The following is a 19,691-nucleotide window of genomic DNA, read 5'->3' on the forward strand; positions in this document are numbered from 1 at the left end:
CAGGGACCGCATCGGGCGTGGGAGGGTGCGAGTGACATTGTGCCTCTTTTTGGGACGTGCCACGGACAATAGGTTCGAATGCACTTGGGGTGGCTTGTTCCAACGCTAATCACACCAATATAGCTCTTTTATGGGGTGTTTAACGGGAACGTCGAGGCCGAATAATGAGACCACACACTGATTAAGTCGTGGCGTTCATATGGTCGCCGCAAATATACAAACCGGTGTATCAACAACCGGATTAATTGTATTCTTGTAAATTTAGTTGTTTATTACTTAATTTTATCATGGTGTGATAATAATAATAATAAATTTTATTTATGTCCAACAGAACTAACTTTATATAAACACACACATTTTTCTTATTTATATCGATAATCTTGTTGGAAATGGTAAAAAAAAAATACTGTGAAAGTTACAGCTCTTAATATTAATTTAAATTTTAATTTCCTGTTTAAATAACACGGGAACGGTGTTCTCCTGGATTTTGAAATTTTTTAACTCCCGTTAGAGATAATATTTCAAAATGGTCAAAACAGATTTTTATAGAAAATTTAACGCTCTACAAAAAATGTCTCTTACAGTTTTTTGATATATTCATTTTTTCAAAAGTTATTTAACATTGGATTGATTTAAAATATTGACATTTTTCTCATTTTCTGACGCAATCATCAACTTTATGGGAAAATTTTATATGACATTTTTTGTAGAGAAATCAATTTCCTATAATTTACCTCCTAAAATGTTTTTGATATTTTTTACAGTTTTACAGATCATAAGTTATCTGCAGAAAACTAAAAAATTTATTAAATAAATGTTATTTTACTGCTTAAAATTAAGCATTTTATTTAAATAAATAGATTTTTACTAAAAAAATTGATTGTTTATTATAATCAAAGTATAATATCGTTACACTAACAGATTTTTACTACAATTTGGCAATTTTTTTTCTGTATTCACTTATAACTAGCAATAAGTGTTTTACGAAAAATGAAGAGCAATTACAATACTTATAAAATAATACATCTTAATTAAAAATATTATTGCAATATTTGTCAGCATTCCTGTACATTTGGCACGTCCAATGTTGGCTAGTAACAATCAATTCTTCCATGTAATATATTGACAAGAAACTTTGCTGACGTTTTTTCTCTTATTACTAGCAGTGAGTCCATAGAATGTTCTTGCAGCAATAGATTGTGATTGATGTTACGAGCAGGATATACATTGTTTTTACGAAAGCTTAAGTACTTAAGATGTTGTCGTTGTATAGATTTCAGGCTAATTTGATGACAAGTGCAAATATGATTCCAGACAATACTGTAATACTCCAATTTGCTTGGTACTAAAAAATAAATTGAAAAATTGATAAGGTAAATCCAATCAATTCCAAGAAAATCATTATATAGGGATAAATAGTTGGCCTTTCTAAAATTATAGTCTTCCCCTAATAATGGCAATTCGTCACGTTAAATCTTCACATTAGACAATATATTTGTGTAAGCTAAATCAAGTTCATCAATCTACATTAAAATTATTTAAATTGTTACTTTTTGTATCAGACAATCCTCTGTTAAAATTTCTTGTACCAAAGTCGGCCATCAAAAATACACAACAGTCCAACAAGGAAGTCGATAACGGGTCAAGGAGTGCCTCAAGATATTCATTGCTACAGTGCACCAAACTCTCTGTCACTTAGGTAAACCACATAATCAGATGAAAACAATTCACCATTCGAAATTGATGAATTAACACTCGTTCAGTTCTTCGTAGTTACAGCCTTCGTCATTAATCAGTTCTTGCCGTATTCGAATTAAGTTTTTTTTTAACTATAATATCTTATTTCGACAGAGAAATCGGACCACAAAAATTAATTAAAATTATTGTTATTTTTAGGATTTTAATTACAACCATAAATAATAATTAAACCATTAACATTCGTTTATGTTTTACATTGTAATTTAACAAAAACAAATGCTTTTTTAATTCAAGCGGTAAATTATTCCCGATCAAAAAACATTGAAGTTAATTTATTCACAAAATCGGTTTCCATAGTCGACTGAAGTTGGCCGTAGATAATTAAAAAAACAAGTGCTCATTATAAAAGTTTGTCCGGGAAACATTATCGTTGATGGGCGCTTCTTAATTACATGATTTATGCTATGACCAAACCGCAATGGCCATTATAACAAACTGTATCGTATTTTACCTGTCCGCTGAGCACTTAAAGCAAAACAAAAGGAATTTATTGCTCGCCCATAAATCTCCCGACACACTTCGACTTTTAGATATTTTCCTGCAACTAATCTATGCACGTAAACGCCGCTAAATGGGAAGACTCGTCGGGATGAATTACACAAGGAAAAATTCGGAAGTTCGTGTAAACGTTTACGTGCACATTTTTCCGTGTTGTTAGTAAAATGTAACAATCGTGATGCTTATTGCATAATAAACCGTCTTTCTTCGGAACGTCACCCCGGGGGGGGCAAATAATTTAATCTCGAGCCGTAATGAAAACAATTTGCATAATAATTATAACGAGAAAATAATCTGCGGATTGAACATAAAAATTATTTACAGATTAACTCGAATAAAATAATTAGGATCGGCGGTTTCTTAAGGAAAGTAATCCGGATGAGCCGTCGAAAAGTGCTTCTAACACTCACGATCCCCGAACGTTCTCCTCGATCCGTCTACTTGAGTTAGCGCCGCGCACACGAAGGTAATTAAATTGAAATTTGATAAAATTCATGTCTTCCTGCGCTGCAGAATGGACGAATAAAATAAAATTTCCGCAATAACAAACACATTAAATATAATTAACATAAATGACCATAATTAAAAATGCATAGCCGTAACTGGCAATTAAAAAGAATTCGAATTTAATCATAAATATTTATTTAGGGTATATATATATATATATATATATATATATATATATATATATATATATATATATATATATATATATATATATATATATATATATTAGACTATTTCAAAAAAATCGACAAATTTTTTTGTTTTTATTTATATCGAAAATCTTGTTGGAAATAGTAAAAAAAATATATTTCATTGATAAAGATGTAAATTCTTTGGCTATTGATGAAAGTTTTGAAGAATGAGTGCAATTTTTTACGAAATTAACAGTCGTAAATGATGTGGCGGAGCGTGGTGTTGCATTGATTGGACAATACAATAAGTGTTTTACGAAAAATGAAGAGCAATTACAATACTTATTGCTAGTTATAAGTGAATACAGAAAAAAATTGCCAAATTATAGTAAAAGTCTGTTAGTGTAACGATCTATACTACTTTGATTATAATAAACAATAAATTTTTTTAGTAAAAATCTATTTATTTAAATAAAATGTTTAATTTTAAGCAGTAAAATAACATTTATTTAATAAAATTTTTAATTTGCTGCAGATAACTTCTAATCTGTAAAAAATATCAAAAACTTTTTCGGAGATAAATTATTGAATTGAATATCATATAAAATTTTCCCATAAAGTTGATGATTGCGTCAGAAAATGAGAAAAATGTCAATATTTTAAATCAATCCAACTTTAATGCTAAATAACTTTTGAAAAAATGAATATATCAAAAAACTGTAAGAGACATTTTTTGTAGAGCGTTAAATTTTCTATAAAAATCTGTTTTGATCATTTTGAAATATTGTCTCTAACGAGAGGAATTTCAAAATCCAAGAGAACACCGTTCCAGTGTTATTTAAACGGAAATTAAAATTTACGATGCGGCACCTCTTAATATTAATATTAAGAGCTGTAACTTTCACAGTATTTTTTTTACCATCTACCCTATATATAATATATAGGGTAGATCAAAAACACTTCCAACACTGGAAGATTGGTTTCTAGACACCTTTAAAAAATGTTCTCTAAGATGAGCTCTTAATTTTCCATTTTTTTAGAAGATATCTAAGCTCAAAATTTGAAGAACAAAAATTTTATACTTCGTAGATAAGTAAATATTATAAACTGCCCAACATAAAAAAGATCTTCTGTGATTAATCAATTACTCCAACCATTTACTCTTAGGCCATGATCTTCGGATCGGTGCCCGGAGAGGGGTTTTTAGTCGGTTAGTCCGTCAATAGAAAAGAAATAAAGTATATATATTGGGAATTTTATATTTACTTTATAAAATTTAGAAGTAAAAAAGAAATTTTAGTAAATTCTTTATACTTTGACCTCCTAAACGGTTGTGAAAACATACATTTTTAGAGAAAAAAAATTTTTGTACGACCAAGTAATGGCGAGCTATGAATTTTACCATAAAGGACTGAAGAACGCATTTTTAAAGGTGTCTAGGAACCAATTTTTCAGGGTCGTCAGTTGATTTTTTGGTCCACCCTAAAATATATATACATATATATATATTTATATATATATATATATATATATATATATATATAAACATACATAAATAAACTTTTAAAAAATGGTAAATCAAAGCAAAGTATCCCAAATTTTATTCGATTATCAGTGTTTTACAATTCAAATAATTGGAATAGTAACATATCATGTTAAACAAATTTTGGAATAGTTTTATTTTAAATTGCCACTGTTAAATCACTTTTACCAGCAAATGTGTATTATTAAATATGTAGAGTTTGGTCCATTTAAGGTAGAAACAACGTTTTATGGCAACCGGTTTGTTATATCATCATCAGATAAACGGAGATATTTTGAATATTTTATTACATATTCAGAAGAAATTCATTACAAGATTATTTAAAAAATACCCTAAGTTTTTTCGAATTTTGGATTTGATATTTAAAAATAGTTGGGGGTTAATGAATATTCAAAACATTTAGTAAAGTCTGATGAGCTTGTTATTGGTCTGTAGTTAATTAGGAAGGGTTACCTTCGATTAATACTACTATGGGGCGTGCCGGATTCCATATTTCAGGAAAGCAACTAGTTTTGACTGATAAGTTAAGAATAATATGTTTTAGTTTAAATAGAATAAAGGATAAGTAACTGACAATAAAACCAGAAATTAAATCATAATAGTATATACAGTATCGGACAAAATTAGTTCTTTTAGTTAAATACTAAACAATATAGAGAGGGACTGATTTTTGTTGAATTAAATAATAGAACACACATATATAAATTATATTATCTATTGACCACATTAATGATGACAAAAAAAAATAAAACCAGGAAATTAACAAGTTTTATCTCGACAAAATAAGAGCGACTCTTAAAAATTAAAAAAAAAGTAAATCCAACGTAAATTACCTAATATTTAATATTTTGTCCAGTATCCTTTATTGGCTATAACATCCTCGCATCTTTTTTGACACAGGCGAGATTAGATAGGAAATTACTTCCTCGTTTATATTATTCCAAACATTTTTGATTTGTTGAAACAAATTTGCTTTATTTGTGATGCAATTTGCTCTAATCTTCTTATCCACAATCTCCGACAAGTTTTCTATTGGATTAAGATCGGGAGATTGAGCTGGCCACTTTAAGACATTCATTTTTTGTTGAACAAATCAGTCCTTAACAAAGTTGGCAGTGTGTTTGTGGTCATTGTCATGCTGAAATATAAATTTTAATGGTATTTTGCATTCACAATAGGGTAGCATGACGTCTTCTAATATGTTACGATACACAAAACGATACATTTAGCCTTCTATTTTGTGAATCGGGCCCATACTGTAAGCGGAAAAACAACCTCATGCCGTGCCACCCCCATGTTTAATAGTTATAGTAACATATTATGGATGAAGTCTACTGTTTTATTACGATGAACAAACTGTCAACCATCACTTTCGAAAATATTAAACTTTAAGTTGTCCGGAAATAAGATATAAAAACGACTGAAAAATATTCAAGTCGCTTTAATTTTGTCTCGTACAATTTTTTTTTTGATTTATAGAAATAATTTAATAAAAACATTTTCTCTCCTAAGGAACGTGAAAAATATTTGGAATATAAATGAATTAAGAGAAATAAGATACTCGGTCTAATTTTGTCTGGTAATGTATGTTTAATTAACCATAGGAAACGTTTCTATAAACATTTTATTGTTGATAATATTTACTGAATAAAAAAGTTTATGGACAATATAAAGTAAAATTCTTTATATTATTATTATTCCATTACCTCTATCTATATATAAATTAAATGTTACATTATTTACTGAAATTAAATAGCATATACAGAGTTAATTGCATTAATAGAACCAGTCTAGTTGTAATGTTTTCCATTTGATTTTGATTCGTTTTGGGCACCGCAATGCGTGAGTGCAGTGAGCCGTATAACAGAACTTCACGGCCGCACGTTGGAATAAACTAATGCGGATCTTGATCTTTATAACTAAACTAATTAAAATTTTATTAAACTTGGTGTAATTACAGAAGTAAGGCAACCAATAAATTATTCCAAATCAATTTTACAAAAAATATTTGTTGTTTTTCGCAATGTTATTATAATATGAATGTTTTTGTTTTAGTTTTTAATTATCCACGGTGCTCCAGATAAAAGTTGTTGTCTTTTCATTCAAGTTGGTTATTATGCTTACTTAGATATAAATTACTTTTGGCTAACGTAACGTAAAAACTTTTGTTTAGATTGCATTTTGTGTTGTTTTATATTATTTTAAAAGCTACAGTTTTTCATTCTAAACAAAGTAATTAAGAAAATGTATGATAAATAATGTCACAATTTACGTCATACTTCAAGAATTTCATCGACCTTTCCGCCACCAATTTGCAACGACTACATCACCGTATCTCCAGCTTTGCACCTGTTTATTCGAATTTTATAGTAGTATATTTAGACATTACGTTTTTTATCTATTTTAACCCGGAGCCTCCCACCGTGCGGCGGCGGGTAAAAAGCGCGCTCCGCCGTTTCCAATGTTCGGAGAGCGGCTGCAACAGACGTAAGTTGGTCGTGTGTAGCGATGGCCGGGGGCGGAGGGCCGCCGATGCCTGTCCGTGGGGGGAGTTGGCAGGGCGACGCCGACGCCTCGGGGGGCAGAGCGCTCGATACGCCGCGAGTCTGCGCCCTCGGTTATTGTTCGCTTCGATTCCAGCCAACCGACTGCTGCCCCCGGGCCACGCACTTCCCTCCGCCACGGAGACGTATGTGAGAAGGACCCTGTATCGCCCCGTCTCCTACCCGCCGCCCCGGGTATCGCCACAACCATCACGCACGCTGATCCGCACCCGCAACTGAAAAACGAAATTACATTTTTATTAATTGATCCATGAATAAATTCGCCAGTGTTTCTTGTCGATCCGGAAAGAAATGGGATTTTTTTCCACCTCTAAATATGCCTAAATCAAAATAATTTCTGCTTCAATGAAGTTTTAAACAAAATAAATGCCAAATGTGGCTGGTCACAGAAATAACACACATTTGAAAAATATATACTTGTTTGTTTAAACAAAATTGTTAATATTTTGTTGGGTACCCTTTGTTTGTTGTAACCACCTGTAAACAGTGAGGTAAAGATTCAATGGAATATCGGTAATGGTTGTTTGAAATTAAATTTCACGACTCTTCAATTAATAACCACTATGCATCTAAATTTAATGCTTTTTGGTGTTTTAATCGACACTACATGTCGTTCTAAAAGTTTTCGATTGTATTCAGATGGCCAGTCGAGAATCTCAACATTTTTATCTTTTAACCAATTTTGAACAACTTTGAACGCATAAAAATCTATGTAACTGGTAAATTATCGTTGACAAATGGTTCATTTTTCTAATAATTTTTTGTAATGGTCCTATACTATGACAAGGAAAGAAACCCCAAACCAAAATTTTCCTCCACCGTGTTTCAAAGTTGTTTCTTTTACCACTTGATCTTGGTCGATTGATAATCATCACGCTAAAGTACCTTTTCTAGAGGATAATTAATATTTTTTTGTGACTTTTAGTCTTGTTTGAACATTTTTTTTTTATACCAATGGTGCTTTTCATGAAATACATCCTTGAAAAGTTTTGTTCATTTAGACGACGTCTGATTGTTCTACTAGGCACACACCAATTAATTAATTTTATAATTACTTAGAGGATGTCGTTTACTGATTTTTCCAATTTGTCAATAAAAGGAGTTGTTCTTTTGTTAGAATACTTTCTTATTGTATTTTAAATTGGGAGTGCTTTTTCATATTTGTTAATAATCATTGTAAAGCATCATTTGGAAGCATTAGTGAGATCAGCAATATTTAGACCTTGATGTTTCTTGTCATCACCACTATATATTCGAATACTTTTTTGGTGCTTGCCTTAATTTGATTAATATACTAATTACCAAAGAATCAATTAATATAAAATTAAGAATGTGGCAAAGTTAAACACAGATTAGTATGAGTCAGAAGAAAATTCCAGGAAAAACGCATGAAATTTTGTGGTATTTGCCTATTTTTGGGTGTAAAAGACGTTTGAATAAATACAGGTTTCATACCAATTTTATCTACCTACCCAACAGGTGATTAACTCACTGTTGAGACTGTAAATCTAAATATAAACAATTACAAACTTTAAAATCGATTTTTTAAACGTCGTTATACAAATGTAATAATAATAAACTTAAAATAGTTAAATTGATTTGATAATGACAAATTTTTATTGTTTTTCGAACACAACAAAAAATAAATAATTTTCAGTTTAGACAACTGTGCATCATCCCCATTTCGTTTCACCTCCACTGCTCCCGATTCAGCTGCTAACACGTTGAATTTGCAATATGTGGCGCTGTATGTTTACAAAGTACCATGTCGATTGCTGTGCGAAAAGATTTATACCTTTCCTAACTGATAAACCCACTCAAAGTGTTCAGTACATTTAAATCTTTATTATATCTTGTAGTTTTATACGACACAATTTGGAAAAAAATGAAATATGAGAATTGTGATGAAATATAATAATTGATCTCAACAATAAATTGTTAAGCTAAAGAATAAAACCAAATAATAATTAAATAATAATTTAAATGTACATGAGAAATATATTTATTGCTGATGGTTAAGTTATATTTATTACAATCTACTAAATATATATGAAAAAATCATGTCATAATAATTAAATGTTAACAAAAGAAAATTAACAACAGTATCGGAATATAAATACGGGCTTTAAAACAACAATTACCACGCAAAATATGGTTATTAAAGCGCATTCAAAATCCCAACGATGAATTATTCATACCACAGCGGTGCGTTTTAAACCAATATTCGCCGGTGCAGTGAATGAACGAACGGATCTGGTGTTTTCCGTTCGGTACCTCTTATAAACACAAAAGGGGAGCATTTCCACGCCGAAATCACAGACGCAGATGAAAGGGAGATTGGGCATGGAAGTAGAAAAAAAACAAGGGAAAAGTTCACTGGAAGGCGAGGGCGAGAACTGATACCCCGCGCACTTATTGATTTATGTTATCCGCTTTTTTCCACCTGAAACTTTTTAAATCGGATGTCTCCGGTCTTAATTTAATTTTGTTTTCAACAAAACGCTATCTTGTTTGGTAATTTAATGGGATTTTATTTTGTATTATGAAGATGTTTTCTAATTTTCGTTTGTGTACATTCAATTAACGTTAAATTATAATTGGTGGTTTAATTTTATGAAAGCTCTGCACAAATATAATTCTGAAAGAACTTTGTGGAACGTAAAAGACAACTTACAGTAATAGCCATATTATATAAACATTTCTCTCTGTGACTTTCGATTATTTGCTAGTAGTCCTTTGCTTATTATAATTATTTAATTATTGGTCGAAGTGAAATTATAAGAAAAATTATAATTATCATAATTGAAAGAAGTAGGAAGAGATGGCTAAGGTTAAATAAGTCAATCGTTTCCTGTATTATTAAAAAATTTAAATAAACTGGTCAAGTGGTAGCCACGAAAATATTTGTTTCATAATTCGAATGTCAAGACACATTCCAGTGTTATCGTAATTTGAAATTAAAGCCAACCTGGAGGAAATGGGACTTGCTGAAATTAGTTCAAGTTCGGTGAGAACATTGTTAGTGGATGGGGGTTTGTTTGACCTTAGACCTAGAAGAAAAACACTGGTTTCTACAAAAAGTCCAATTTTGTCTTGATTCTGATAACATTCACTAGACCACAGTGAACACACAAGTTGATTTTAGTGACGAGTCTAAATTTAATTTATAAAAAAATGATGTCTTAGCTTATGTTAAACATCATCCAGGGACAAAACTACACAAAAAGTTTGTTATACCTATAATATAACATGGTAGTGGTTAAATTATGCTATTGGGATGCTTCAATTCTTCTGACGTGGGCTCTCTTCGACTTCATTTATGTACAGGGATATATTAAACCACAACTTGCTTCCATATATTGAAGAAATGATGCTTTTAATAAGTGTGTTAACATGAAAATGATCCCAAACACAAATTTAAGATTGGTTAAAAGTCCAAAGCATTGATGTTTTGTCTTGTCTGTCCCAATTTCTAGACATACCATAGACCCTAGAAAACATGAACATGAACACATGAATTTTACAAATTTAAATGAACTCACCACAGCAATTCAAGAAGCTTGAAGGATTATAAATTTGTATATAAAATGGTTCACACTGAGGTGGACCAAAATTACAAACCAAAAAATATATTGTACAAATGTTAATGTTAAATTAAATAACACAGATTTAATCTCTTAAAATCAAAATTGAAGTTGTTATATTTATGTTCAGCTCAATTCCGAAAAATATATGTAATATTTTAGAGAATAATATATATAGTAATATAGTAGTTTTTATAATAGTGTATAAAACAATAATAGAATTAAATTATTTTGATAGTTTACATTAAATAGAAGGTATGACTAAAATATTTAAATATTTAAAATAACATTTTAAAAAGTTGCTATAATAATGACCACTACTGTATATCCAGTTTAATTTAATATACTTTAAATATATGTTATTAATAAGAAAATATTTGTTAGAATATTGTATAAAACAGCATTAGCAAATTAATATTATTTTAACAGTAGACGTTAAATAAAATACTTATGGCTGCAATATTTGATATTTTAAAAAGTTGATAATGATAATGACCACTACTATACTTCCAAGTTAAGTTTCTTTTCAATAAAATTATTTTGATAGGTAATTTATAGTCACCTCATTTAATATTGTGAGATGCATTCGAAAGAAATTTTTATTTATAGACATCATTGAAGTTCATAAAACATTTTTATTAGGGCACAATATTTATTGAAAACAATAATAAAAACGTTTGTTGACATTGAATTTGATTATGTAGTTTTTTTGTTTGGACTTTGAATTCCTAAGACAAATTTATAAATAGAATCGTTTAATTTTATAAAAATTATTTGGCATATTTATACAAAATATTCATTATTCTACGGGACATTGCCTAAACAGAACGTCGTAAGCCGTCCGTAATTATGTACATAAACATATAGAGATAAAATCAAATCACTAGAAACTTGTTCTACATGTTTTCAAATATTGACCTAAATATACATCTTATAAAATCTGTTGAAATTGTAAATATTTGGCACATATCGAGATATTTATCTGTAACATCACCGTATTAAATAAAAATAACGTAAGTGAGGTAATCACACAAAAATTGTTGATTTCAAAAGGGACTACAGTTTTATTTTTATAAAACCACTTACTTACCCAACTGATACATGGATGTGTTAAATAAAACAATGAAAAATAATTCATGTAAGTACATTTATTTCAGTGTAGAAAATGTTACTTTGTTGATTGTACAATTGAACTATTGTTATATAATAAAATTATAACTATTCAATATAATTAAGCAGTCTTCTATGGAAATGATTCAATCATCCTACTAGTGATTAAAATAAACATATAAATACATGAGTAATCCATTCTGTGAAAATAGATTTTTGAGATTTACAAATTAAATACGAAATTATAAGATACAAAAAATACATTTAAGTTAATTTAATTTAATAGGGAGCTAGTCTTTTGTTGCGGCCTCTACCACGGCCTCGTTGGTTGCCACCACCCTGTTGGTATCCACCTCCGTAATTATCATAGCCGGCACCATAGCCGCCTCCGTAACCATACGCATCATAGCCACCCCAGGCTTGATCATAGCCACCATAGCCTGGAAACAAATTAACTATTATTATTTTATCTGCCATGGAAACCAACGTTTTTCAAGTTTACATGATATCTAGATTATGCACACACACACGGAAAGAGAAAGAGAATAGTGGTGGCCAAATCGTATATTTTTATCAGTTTACTTTTAGTACGAAAAGTTGTTGTTGTGCCAAACTTGTACTGAGTTTTAATCAAGGACATATTATTAATATTCAAAGGTCAACGAACCCATTTCACACTTAAATTCGCCTAATGTTATATGTAAATTATTTTTATATAAATACTGATCTAGGTTTTACATATTTGCTCAAAAATTCGAATTATTTAGAAGTTTTTTACATAATTAAATTAAATGTGCGTTATTCAAATTTGATAAAAAACATATTGAATATTTTATTGGTGTTATTCAACTTGTGTAATTTGATTATATATGATGACTGACCAGTAAAAGAATATTTTTAAATTGTTTGTTGTACAATTGCCTTATAAAATCATAGTAATTCGAAAGTGGGGATACAAATTTTAAATGTAACACGCTCGAAATGTACTGAAATACTATTTTAAAATCTTAAATCATTTCTTCACACACAATAATTTTATACTTCTGCCAATTTTACCATTTAGGTATATTTTGTAAACAAACTAAATATGACAATATAAGTTAAAGAAAGTTACTTACAATTGTTTTTATTCAGTTATTGAAATGAAATGTTTTGAAAGGTCAAGTAGACTTTTGATTACTTTATTTTAGGTGCCAGTTATCAAAAACAATATAGTAATAAAAAGTTAATGTACTTTTAATGGTTTTAGTCAATTGTATTGTGTAAATTCCATAATATTTATACTTAACACAACACAAACGTATCATAAATTTATGTTGTCATAATAAAAGTTACAAACTGAAACGTAATTAGTGAGTAATGAAATAAACTCATTGGGGCAGTAAATACGGTTTGTTTTGAACAGACGCGAGATCCTGGAAGTCGGTATTACAGGTCTCGCCGTGTACACAAGCGTCCACCATAAACAATGGCGGGAAAGCGTCAGTTTTAGGAAAACTCCAATTTCTTGATTTTAGTAAAACAAAGGGAAATTTCTACTGACCTCCATTGTTGTATCCCTGATTCCAGTTTTGGTTGTAGCCACCGCGGCCGCCGCCTCGGCCTCCGCGACCACCGTAACTACCGCCAAAGCCGCCTCCTCTTCCTTGATCTGGCTTGGGCGTAGCTTTTTTAACGTCGACCTGCTTGTCCTTAATGGTCTGGGTTTGAGAATTCTTCAGAATACTGTTGACTATGCTCTCACTCTCGTACGTGATGAAACAGAAGGCTTTCCTCTGGTTCTTCACTTTGTCGAAGGGCAATTCGACTTGCACAATCGTGCCGAATTGTGCAAAGTGGTTTTTGATATCGTCGTCGGTCAGGTCTGCGGTCAGACCGCCGACGAACAATTTACCTTGTTTTGCCTTCGCTTTTTTGGTGTCGATCTTTCTGTTGTTCAGATTGTGCTCGCCGGCGGCCAGCACGGCGTCCACACCTTCGGTGCTCTTGAATAATATGAAGGCGAAGCCGCGCGATTTGCCGGTGTTTGGGTCGGTTTTGAGGTTAACACTTTCAATTTCGCCATACTTGCCGAAATATTCCTTCAACTGTTCGGCATTCGTTTCCCAGCTCAAGCCACCGGCGAAGAGCTTCCTGTGGTCGTCACTAACACTGGGTCCGTTGGTTTCCGACCCATTTTCTACGCTGCCACCGTTTTGTTGTTCGACATCTGCGGAAGCCATTTTCGAATTGTTACAGGAAACTACCGGCACGTCTACACTCCTCTGAGTACACAAACCGAATGGCAGAATTAACGGTCGCAATTAAATTTGACAAATTGTGTTTTACCTGCGATCAAATGTGGTTTGATTACCTCGAATATTACAATATTAGTTATTTAATGCATGCTTACCATTCGGATTTTGACAAAACAATACATAAACGTTTGAATTTAAGTTGTGGTTAAGCGTCTGAGGCGGAAGAGGGTATCCGCGCCAAATTCAAACTGTGTTTACAAGTTACGAGGCCGCCTATAAGGTCTGTGTATACGTTGAATGCGGCTCAGCAAAATAAATATGCATATAAGTATTGATTTTCGTGTTGATGATAAGGTGAATGAACTTATTTAGTTTAGATTAGATAACCATTACCTTTTATTTACTATTTATATAATAATTATTAAAAATAGCAATTTAGGACAGGGCCGGTCTAATATTTTTTGGAACTCTGGCAAAATAACGCAACCGTATTTATTCACTGTTATTTTGTTTTTTATAATATAAGCGTAGCAGCAAAAAATTAGTTGTTTTTGTTTATGTTGAGTTTTTCCAGATAAATAAAAAGAGAACTTTTTTGAAGTTATTTTAGTAATAGGTCGATAAAGTGAAACACATTAATTTTCAAATTAATGTAAACAAATGATTTCAAATAACTTTTTATTTGACTTTTTACGTTAATTATGTTATTAAAATCAATTTGTCCTTAATTTTTTGAAGAAATAATGCTCTTTGTATATATATACAGAATGAATATGAAGAAAGATCGTAATTTTAAGACATTAATTATTTGAAATAACTTCTCTAACTTTTTTTCTAAATACTCTAAAATTCTATCAAAATATTATTAACACGAGAGTATACTGCAATTAGGCAACACAGCATGATAAAATGTATGAGGTGGCGTTGTGACAAAGTGGGGGGTTATACTAATCTAAACATGCTATATGCCTGATCCTAGAAACTATAAAATATTTTTCATAACACTTTGTACTATATTAAAATATAGTTTTTTTCACTTTTTGATAATTTAAATGACCCATTTTCAAACAGATGGACAGCAAGGTTTCCAAGATCACCTGATTCAAACACGTTGTATTTAAAAACATTGGTCTGCGGTACTCCTGTAAATAATCTTGAGAAGCTGTATGTACGAATTAATAAAAAATGTCAAGAAATTCGAGCAAATATGGGAGTTTTAGATAGAATCCAAAAATCGGAATGTCGGATCTGTTTAAAATAGAAGAATGTAATATTTTGCTTTTGTTTGTTTGTACATAATAAATAAATAATTTTAAATAAATTATTCAGAAAAGAATAATCATCTATATTAATTTCTTTATTTATCACCCCTTTCTCAAATTATAGGAAATTAAACCATTTATTTTTTGTGATTTCAATTTTTTGTTTTTCACCAAATTTTGGGTTGTCCCCACTGTATTTTATGAGTACTACTACTGTTTTCATTAAAATCAACCAAGTAACTATAACAACTAATAAAACAATTTACAATCACTTTACATCGTCAATCAACTCGGTAAGTCAATCAAATCGTATTTCATAATTTTAAGTTTTAAGCAACCACTTTGCAGAAATAATTGGCCTATTGTTCCTGCGAAGAAGTAAATTGTAACATTGACATGACAGACAAGATGCATCCCGGAAAGAAGCACGAATTTCGACAGATCCTAGATGACAAAAAGATTTTCGTCGGCGGACTACATTTGAAAACCGCAGAGAACGATTTGAGGAATTATTTTGAAAGATTTGGCGAGGTGAGACAGATAAAACTAAAAACTGATTTAAATACAGGAAGATCAAGGGGATTCGCATTCGTATTGTTCAAACAGTCAGAATCTGTCAAGCATATCATGCAAATTGTCAACCACGTAATCAATGGCAAGAGAGTGGAAGTAAAAATTGCTAATGTTAGACCAGGCAAAGTTTTTATCGGTGGCATACATATTGGTTTGAGCGATGAGGACATTAAAAAATATTTCGAAAGATACGGCGAAATTCAGCAGATCGAATTTCCATTCGACAAACAGAAGAACCAAAGGAAGGCCTTCTGTTTTATAACATACGCAAATGAACGCAGTGTGCTTGATGTTTTAAAATTGCCGAGACACAGCATCAAAGACAAGCATGTGATCGCCAAGAGAGTTATTAACAAGACGCATTCAAGATTCCGTCCGATTCCCCCGATTTATCCGATAGGTTTCAATCCGTTTAAACCTCATGGATATTTTTCTTCTTTTAGGAAGTTTGACGGAGGATATTACAACGGTTACCGTCCATTTATGTAAACCTGAAAGATCGATTATTGCCCTATTTTTATTCATTTATAATTAACTGTTCACCAATTATTAGACTTATTGTAATCAATAAATTTCTACACTTGAAAATACTGGTTTCATTTCGATTATCAACCCTTTTTTAACAATAAATTATGTTCAACATTTACTTTAGAGAATCAGAGTGTTGAAAAAAAAATTATTATTACTATACTCACATTTACCTTTATGTATTTGGTTGCTTACTAAATGATGTTTTGTAGGTGGAAGGTAGTCTAAAAAAAATAAAAACATTTGACATAGACCTTTATATTTGCATAGCTACTATTAAAGTTCTTTTATAAAATGGTTGTACATCCCCATTATTTTAATACAATATACGTACACCAGTGTCATTCAGAAATAGTAAACATATCAACAAAAGGACAAATATCAGTATAACATTGAGTACTTGGTTCATCATCAGCAAGAGAGCAAACCTAGTTCTTGTTTTGGCTGTGTATTGTAACACACAGCAGCGTGTAGTCGATTTGTTTGGTTAGGCTGATCCTCGCCTTAGGCCTTTTCGCTATTATGGGTCAGATGTAAGCGCGCATTATTCATAAAAGTGCAGATGAGGCTTTTGCAAGCGGAGATGGTTCAGTTCGAACAATGGCAGATTCTGTTCTTTCAAGGGGAAAGGAAACAACCCTTTGCTGCGTTTCATATGCTGACAGTAAGATTAGAGTAAACGCAGTGACGATTTGTCTATGGTAAACGGCAAATTGATGTTTTCAGGTCCTGTCTGCTTGAATGACGATTTGTTTTAGGGAAGTAGTTAGTCAGGGTTTCTTAATTAAGAACAGAGAAATGTTTATGCATATGTTTAGTAAAATGGAGAACCTACAAAAATTAATTTAAATATGTGTAAGAAACTTAAGTTTCCCATTAAGAGCTTCAGTATAAATATAATTAATAAATTAAACAGTGCCCAAATTATCATTAAGCTTAACGCCATGCACCTGTTTTTGTTAACAGGCTTCAATACCATCAATGTTACAAATAAAAAATAAAATTTATTTAAAGTAAATGATCTACTTTGTTAGATAAATTGATTCGGTCGGCTCCTGGTTCAAAAGTCAATCATATCATAAACATACATACAATTGTGGATGTCGATGATTCCTTTGTGGCATTGTTTAGCGTATATCAAATTATGTGTACTCTTTTATATCGGTAATTACTGCAAACTGGCACTCGAGGGTATCTGCGTATAAAATTATTAATACCATTGTCCCAGTTGGTAGTTACCATGTATCTAAACAATTTTTATTTAACTCTTTGTAATTCATAAATGTGTCACTTCGTAAAATTGCAGGCAGAAACGTGCAGTGTGTCTGATAGACCGATGATTATGTATAGAGCAGAGTCACCTTTGATCAACCACTACCTTTAATCATCTGAGTGTTCTTAGCATTCAATTAATGTAATGCATCTGTTTAATTTCCAACGAGCTTTGAGAGCATTTTTATATTATCAATTGTGTGTCAATTTCTTGTACCTGTTCAAGTTTCGTCCACATCTGAAGTTTTTAATTGTAAATTAGCACTGGTCTTTAAAAGGTTGTTTGAGCTATCGACGACTTGTAGATACATTTAACAACAAAAGGCTAAACGATCTAATAGAGACAAATATTTAGGTACCTAAATTACTTTCACAACATTATAAATATAAAACTTGTTGAAATAATTCAAAATATATCTAAAATATTTTCATTAATTTTAAAATTTTGTTCTAAAACATGGGCTTCTTCATGTTTTATTTTTCCTTATTTTCTATTGAACATAAAAAGTTTATTTTAAAATTTCAAATAATTTCGACGTTTTTCAATTGTTCGAGAACTTCCTTTTCAATTTGTTGTTATTTCCAATGTTGCCACAGGTATTCATATAATTATAAATAACCCTATTATTGACGTTAGTGACAGGTACACAGATTATCAAGACAAAGTCATCCAATTGTAAGATATAAGATGTTCAGAGATCTCAATGTTACAAAACGTTTGGTACAGAAGAAGAAGTTCAAAAAGAACAAACTTTTCAAGAGATGCCGATGGACGCCGCCAGACTTCCCAGGTAAATGGGTCGCATTATTGAGAAAGAATCTTCTCTTCGAAAAATTAAGATTGCTGAAGGAGAGACACATTAAAGTACGGCGTGGAAGTAAGAAAGTAAATCCCACTTCACTCTTACGTGGTGTGAAATCACGAGGCGGATTTAGAAAAATGTTAAGAATGTTTTGGCCAAACTACATCCCCAGAACTTGTATCTTCATGATAAGATCTTTCAAGACATTGTTTGCTTATCGTAAAACAAAAAGTTACTTGGAATATTTATGTAACAACCACTAGTGGAGGTGGTGGAACAATTTAATATTTATTAATTATATGTCTAAATACATTATGTTGGAAGTTGGATAATTAAATTGGATGTAAATTCGAATTAGTTTAATATATTTCTTGTTATCTTTCTTTATGTCATTTCAAGAAATGTAAATAAATAAATTAAATGTAAGTAAAATTTTTTGCTTTTTATTAGTATTTTGTTAAAAATTTTTAAGGTTGTTTTAGATTACATGGATTACACATTATCCAAAATTGTAATATATGCTTTTATTCTGAAAAAGTGTCGATATACACATTTATAAAATATAATAACCTAAACTATGTATAATTTTAACAATTCACTAATTGTCGTAAATAATAGTATACCCAATGACAGAAAATACACATGAATCCAGTGATCAGATTTTTGGCGACTTTGAGGTTATATTGTTCAGTATTATCTTTTTTTAAACTAAGAAATAACTGGATCACTACGGTGCTTTAGGTACTCATTGATTCGCCTTCGTATAGATCTAATGGTACACCTGTGGTACTTCATTCCGTACCACATGTACTTGACGCTGGAGGTGGAGGGTCTTCCGTATATGATGTCCTACACGGGTTCAATTGGTGATAAGTCTGGGAAACATTCCAATATGAGATGGGGAATTTTGAAGGGTTTTGTGCCTTTCTACACATACCCGACTATCATGGTAAAGCAAAGAGTTACCACTGTAGATGATTTTCATTCACATTCTATTACACATTCCAAATTTGGTCATTCTTTACACCAATATTTGACGTCGATGTCGGTGAGAGGAAGAACAAACTGGAGACGGTAAGAAAAAATCTAAAAGATTCTAAACACATTGTATGGTAAGTCTTCTTCTTAAACTACTGATTAGCAATTACATGATTGATTACTAAACTATTTTGTAGAGCTAAGGGGATGTCATCCTGACCATTTTGCATCTTGCTCACTATATTCTTCAGACCAGGGTCTTCAACAATTCTAGTGCTTCGACTAAGGTTAATCTGATTGGCAATTTATCCAAAAACAAGAACTCAACCTCTATCAGACTAAA

General features: G+C 31.1%; 2 protein-coding genes across 2 annotated transcripts; one reads left to right on the forward strand and one right to left on the reverse strand.

The window, feature by feature from the left end:
• Positions 1-11,713: 11,713 nt before the first annotated feature.
• On the reverse strand, positions 11,714-14,236 carry LOC109595198 (RNA-binding protein squid). Its single transcript, XM_020010506.2, has 3 exons — positions 14,088-14,236; positions 13,239-14,023; positions 11,714-12,135 (listed from the first exon to the last, which is right to left on the reverse strand). Exons 2-3 carry the CDS (start codon positions 13,915-13,917, stop codon positions 11,975-11,977), a joined length of 840 nt encoding a protein of 279 aa, XP_019866065.1. The 5' UTR covers positions 13,918-14,023; positions 14,088-14,236; the 3' UTR covers positions 11,714-11,974.
• Positions 14,237-15,352: 1,116 nt separating this feature from the next.
• Positions 15,353-16,349, forward strand: LOC109595043 (RNA-binding protein squid-like). The gene is made up of 2 exons (XM_020010322.2): positions 15,353-15,487; positions 15,543-16,349. Exon 2 carries the CDS (start codon positions 15,591-15,593, stop codon positions 16,254-16,256), a length of 666 nt encoding a protein of 221 aa, XP_019865881.2. The 5' UTR covers positions 15,353-15,487; positions 15,543-15,590; the 3' UTR covers positions 16,257-16,349.
• Positions 16,350-19,691: the final 3,342 nt, after the last annotated feature.

Source organism: Aethina tumida, chromosome 1, assembly GCF_024364675.1.
Source record: "Aethina tumida isolate Nest 87 chromosome 1, icAetTumi1.1, whole genome shotgun sequence".
NCBI lineage: Eukaryota > Metazoa > Arthropoda > Insecta > Coleoptera > Nitidulidae > Aethina > Aethina tumida.

Excerpts from the sequence above, each read along its gene's own strand:
- LOC109595198 (XM_020010506.2), bottom strand. The coding sequence starts at position 13,917 with ATGGCTTCCGCAGATGTCGAACAACAAAACGGTGGCAGCGTAGAAAAT. Across the intron at positions 12,136-13,238 it reads TCAGGGATACAACAATGGAG|GCTATGGTGGCTATGATCAA; the intron begins GTCAGTAGAAAT and ends ATTTGTTTCCAG.
- LOC109595043 (XM_020010322.2), top strand. The coding sequence starts at position 15,591 with ATGACAGACAAGATGCATCCCGGAAAGAAGCACGAATTTCGACAGATC.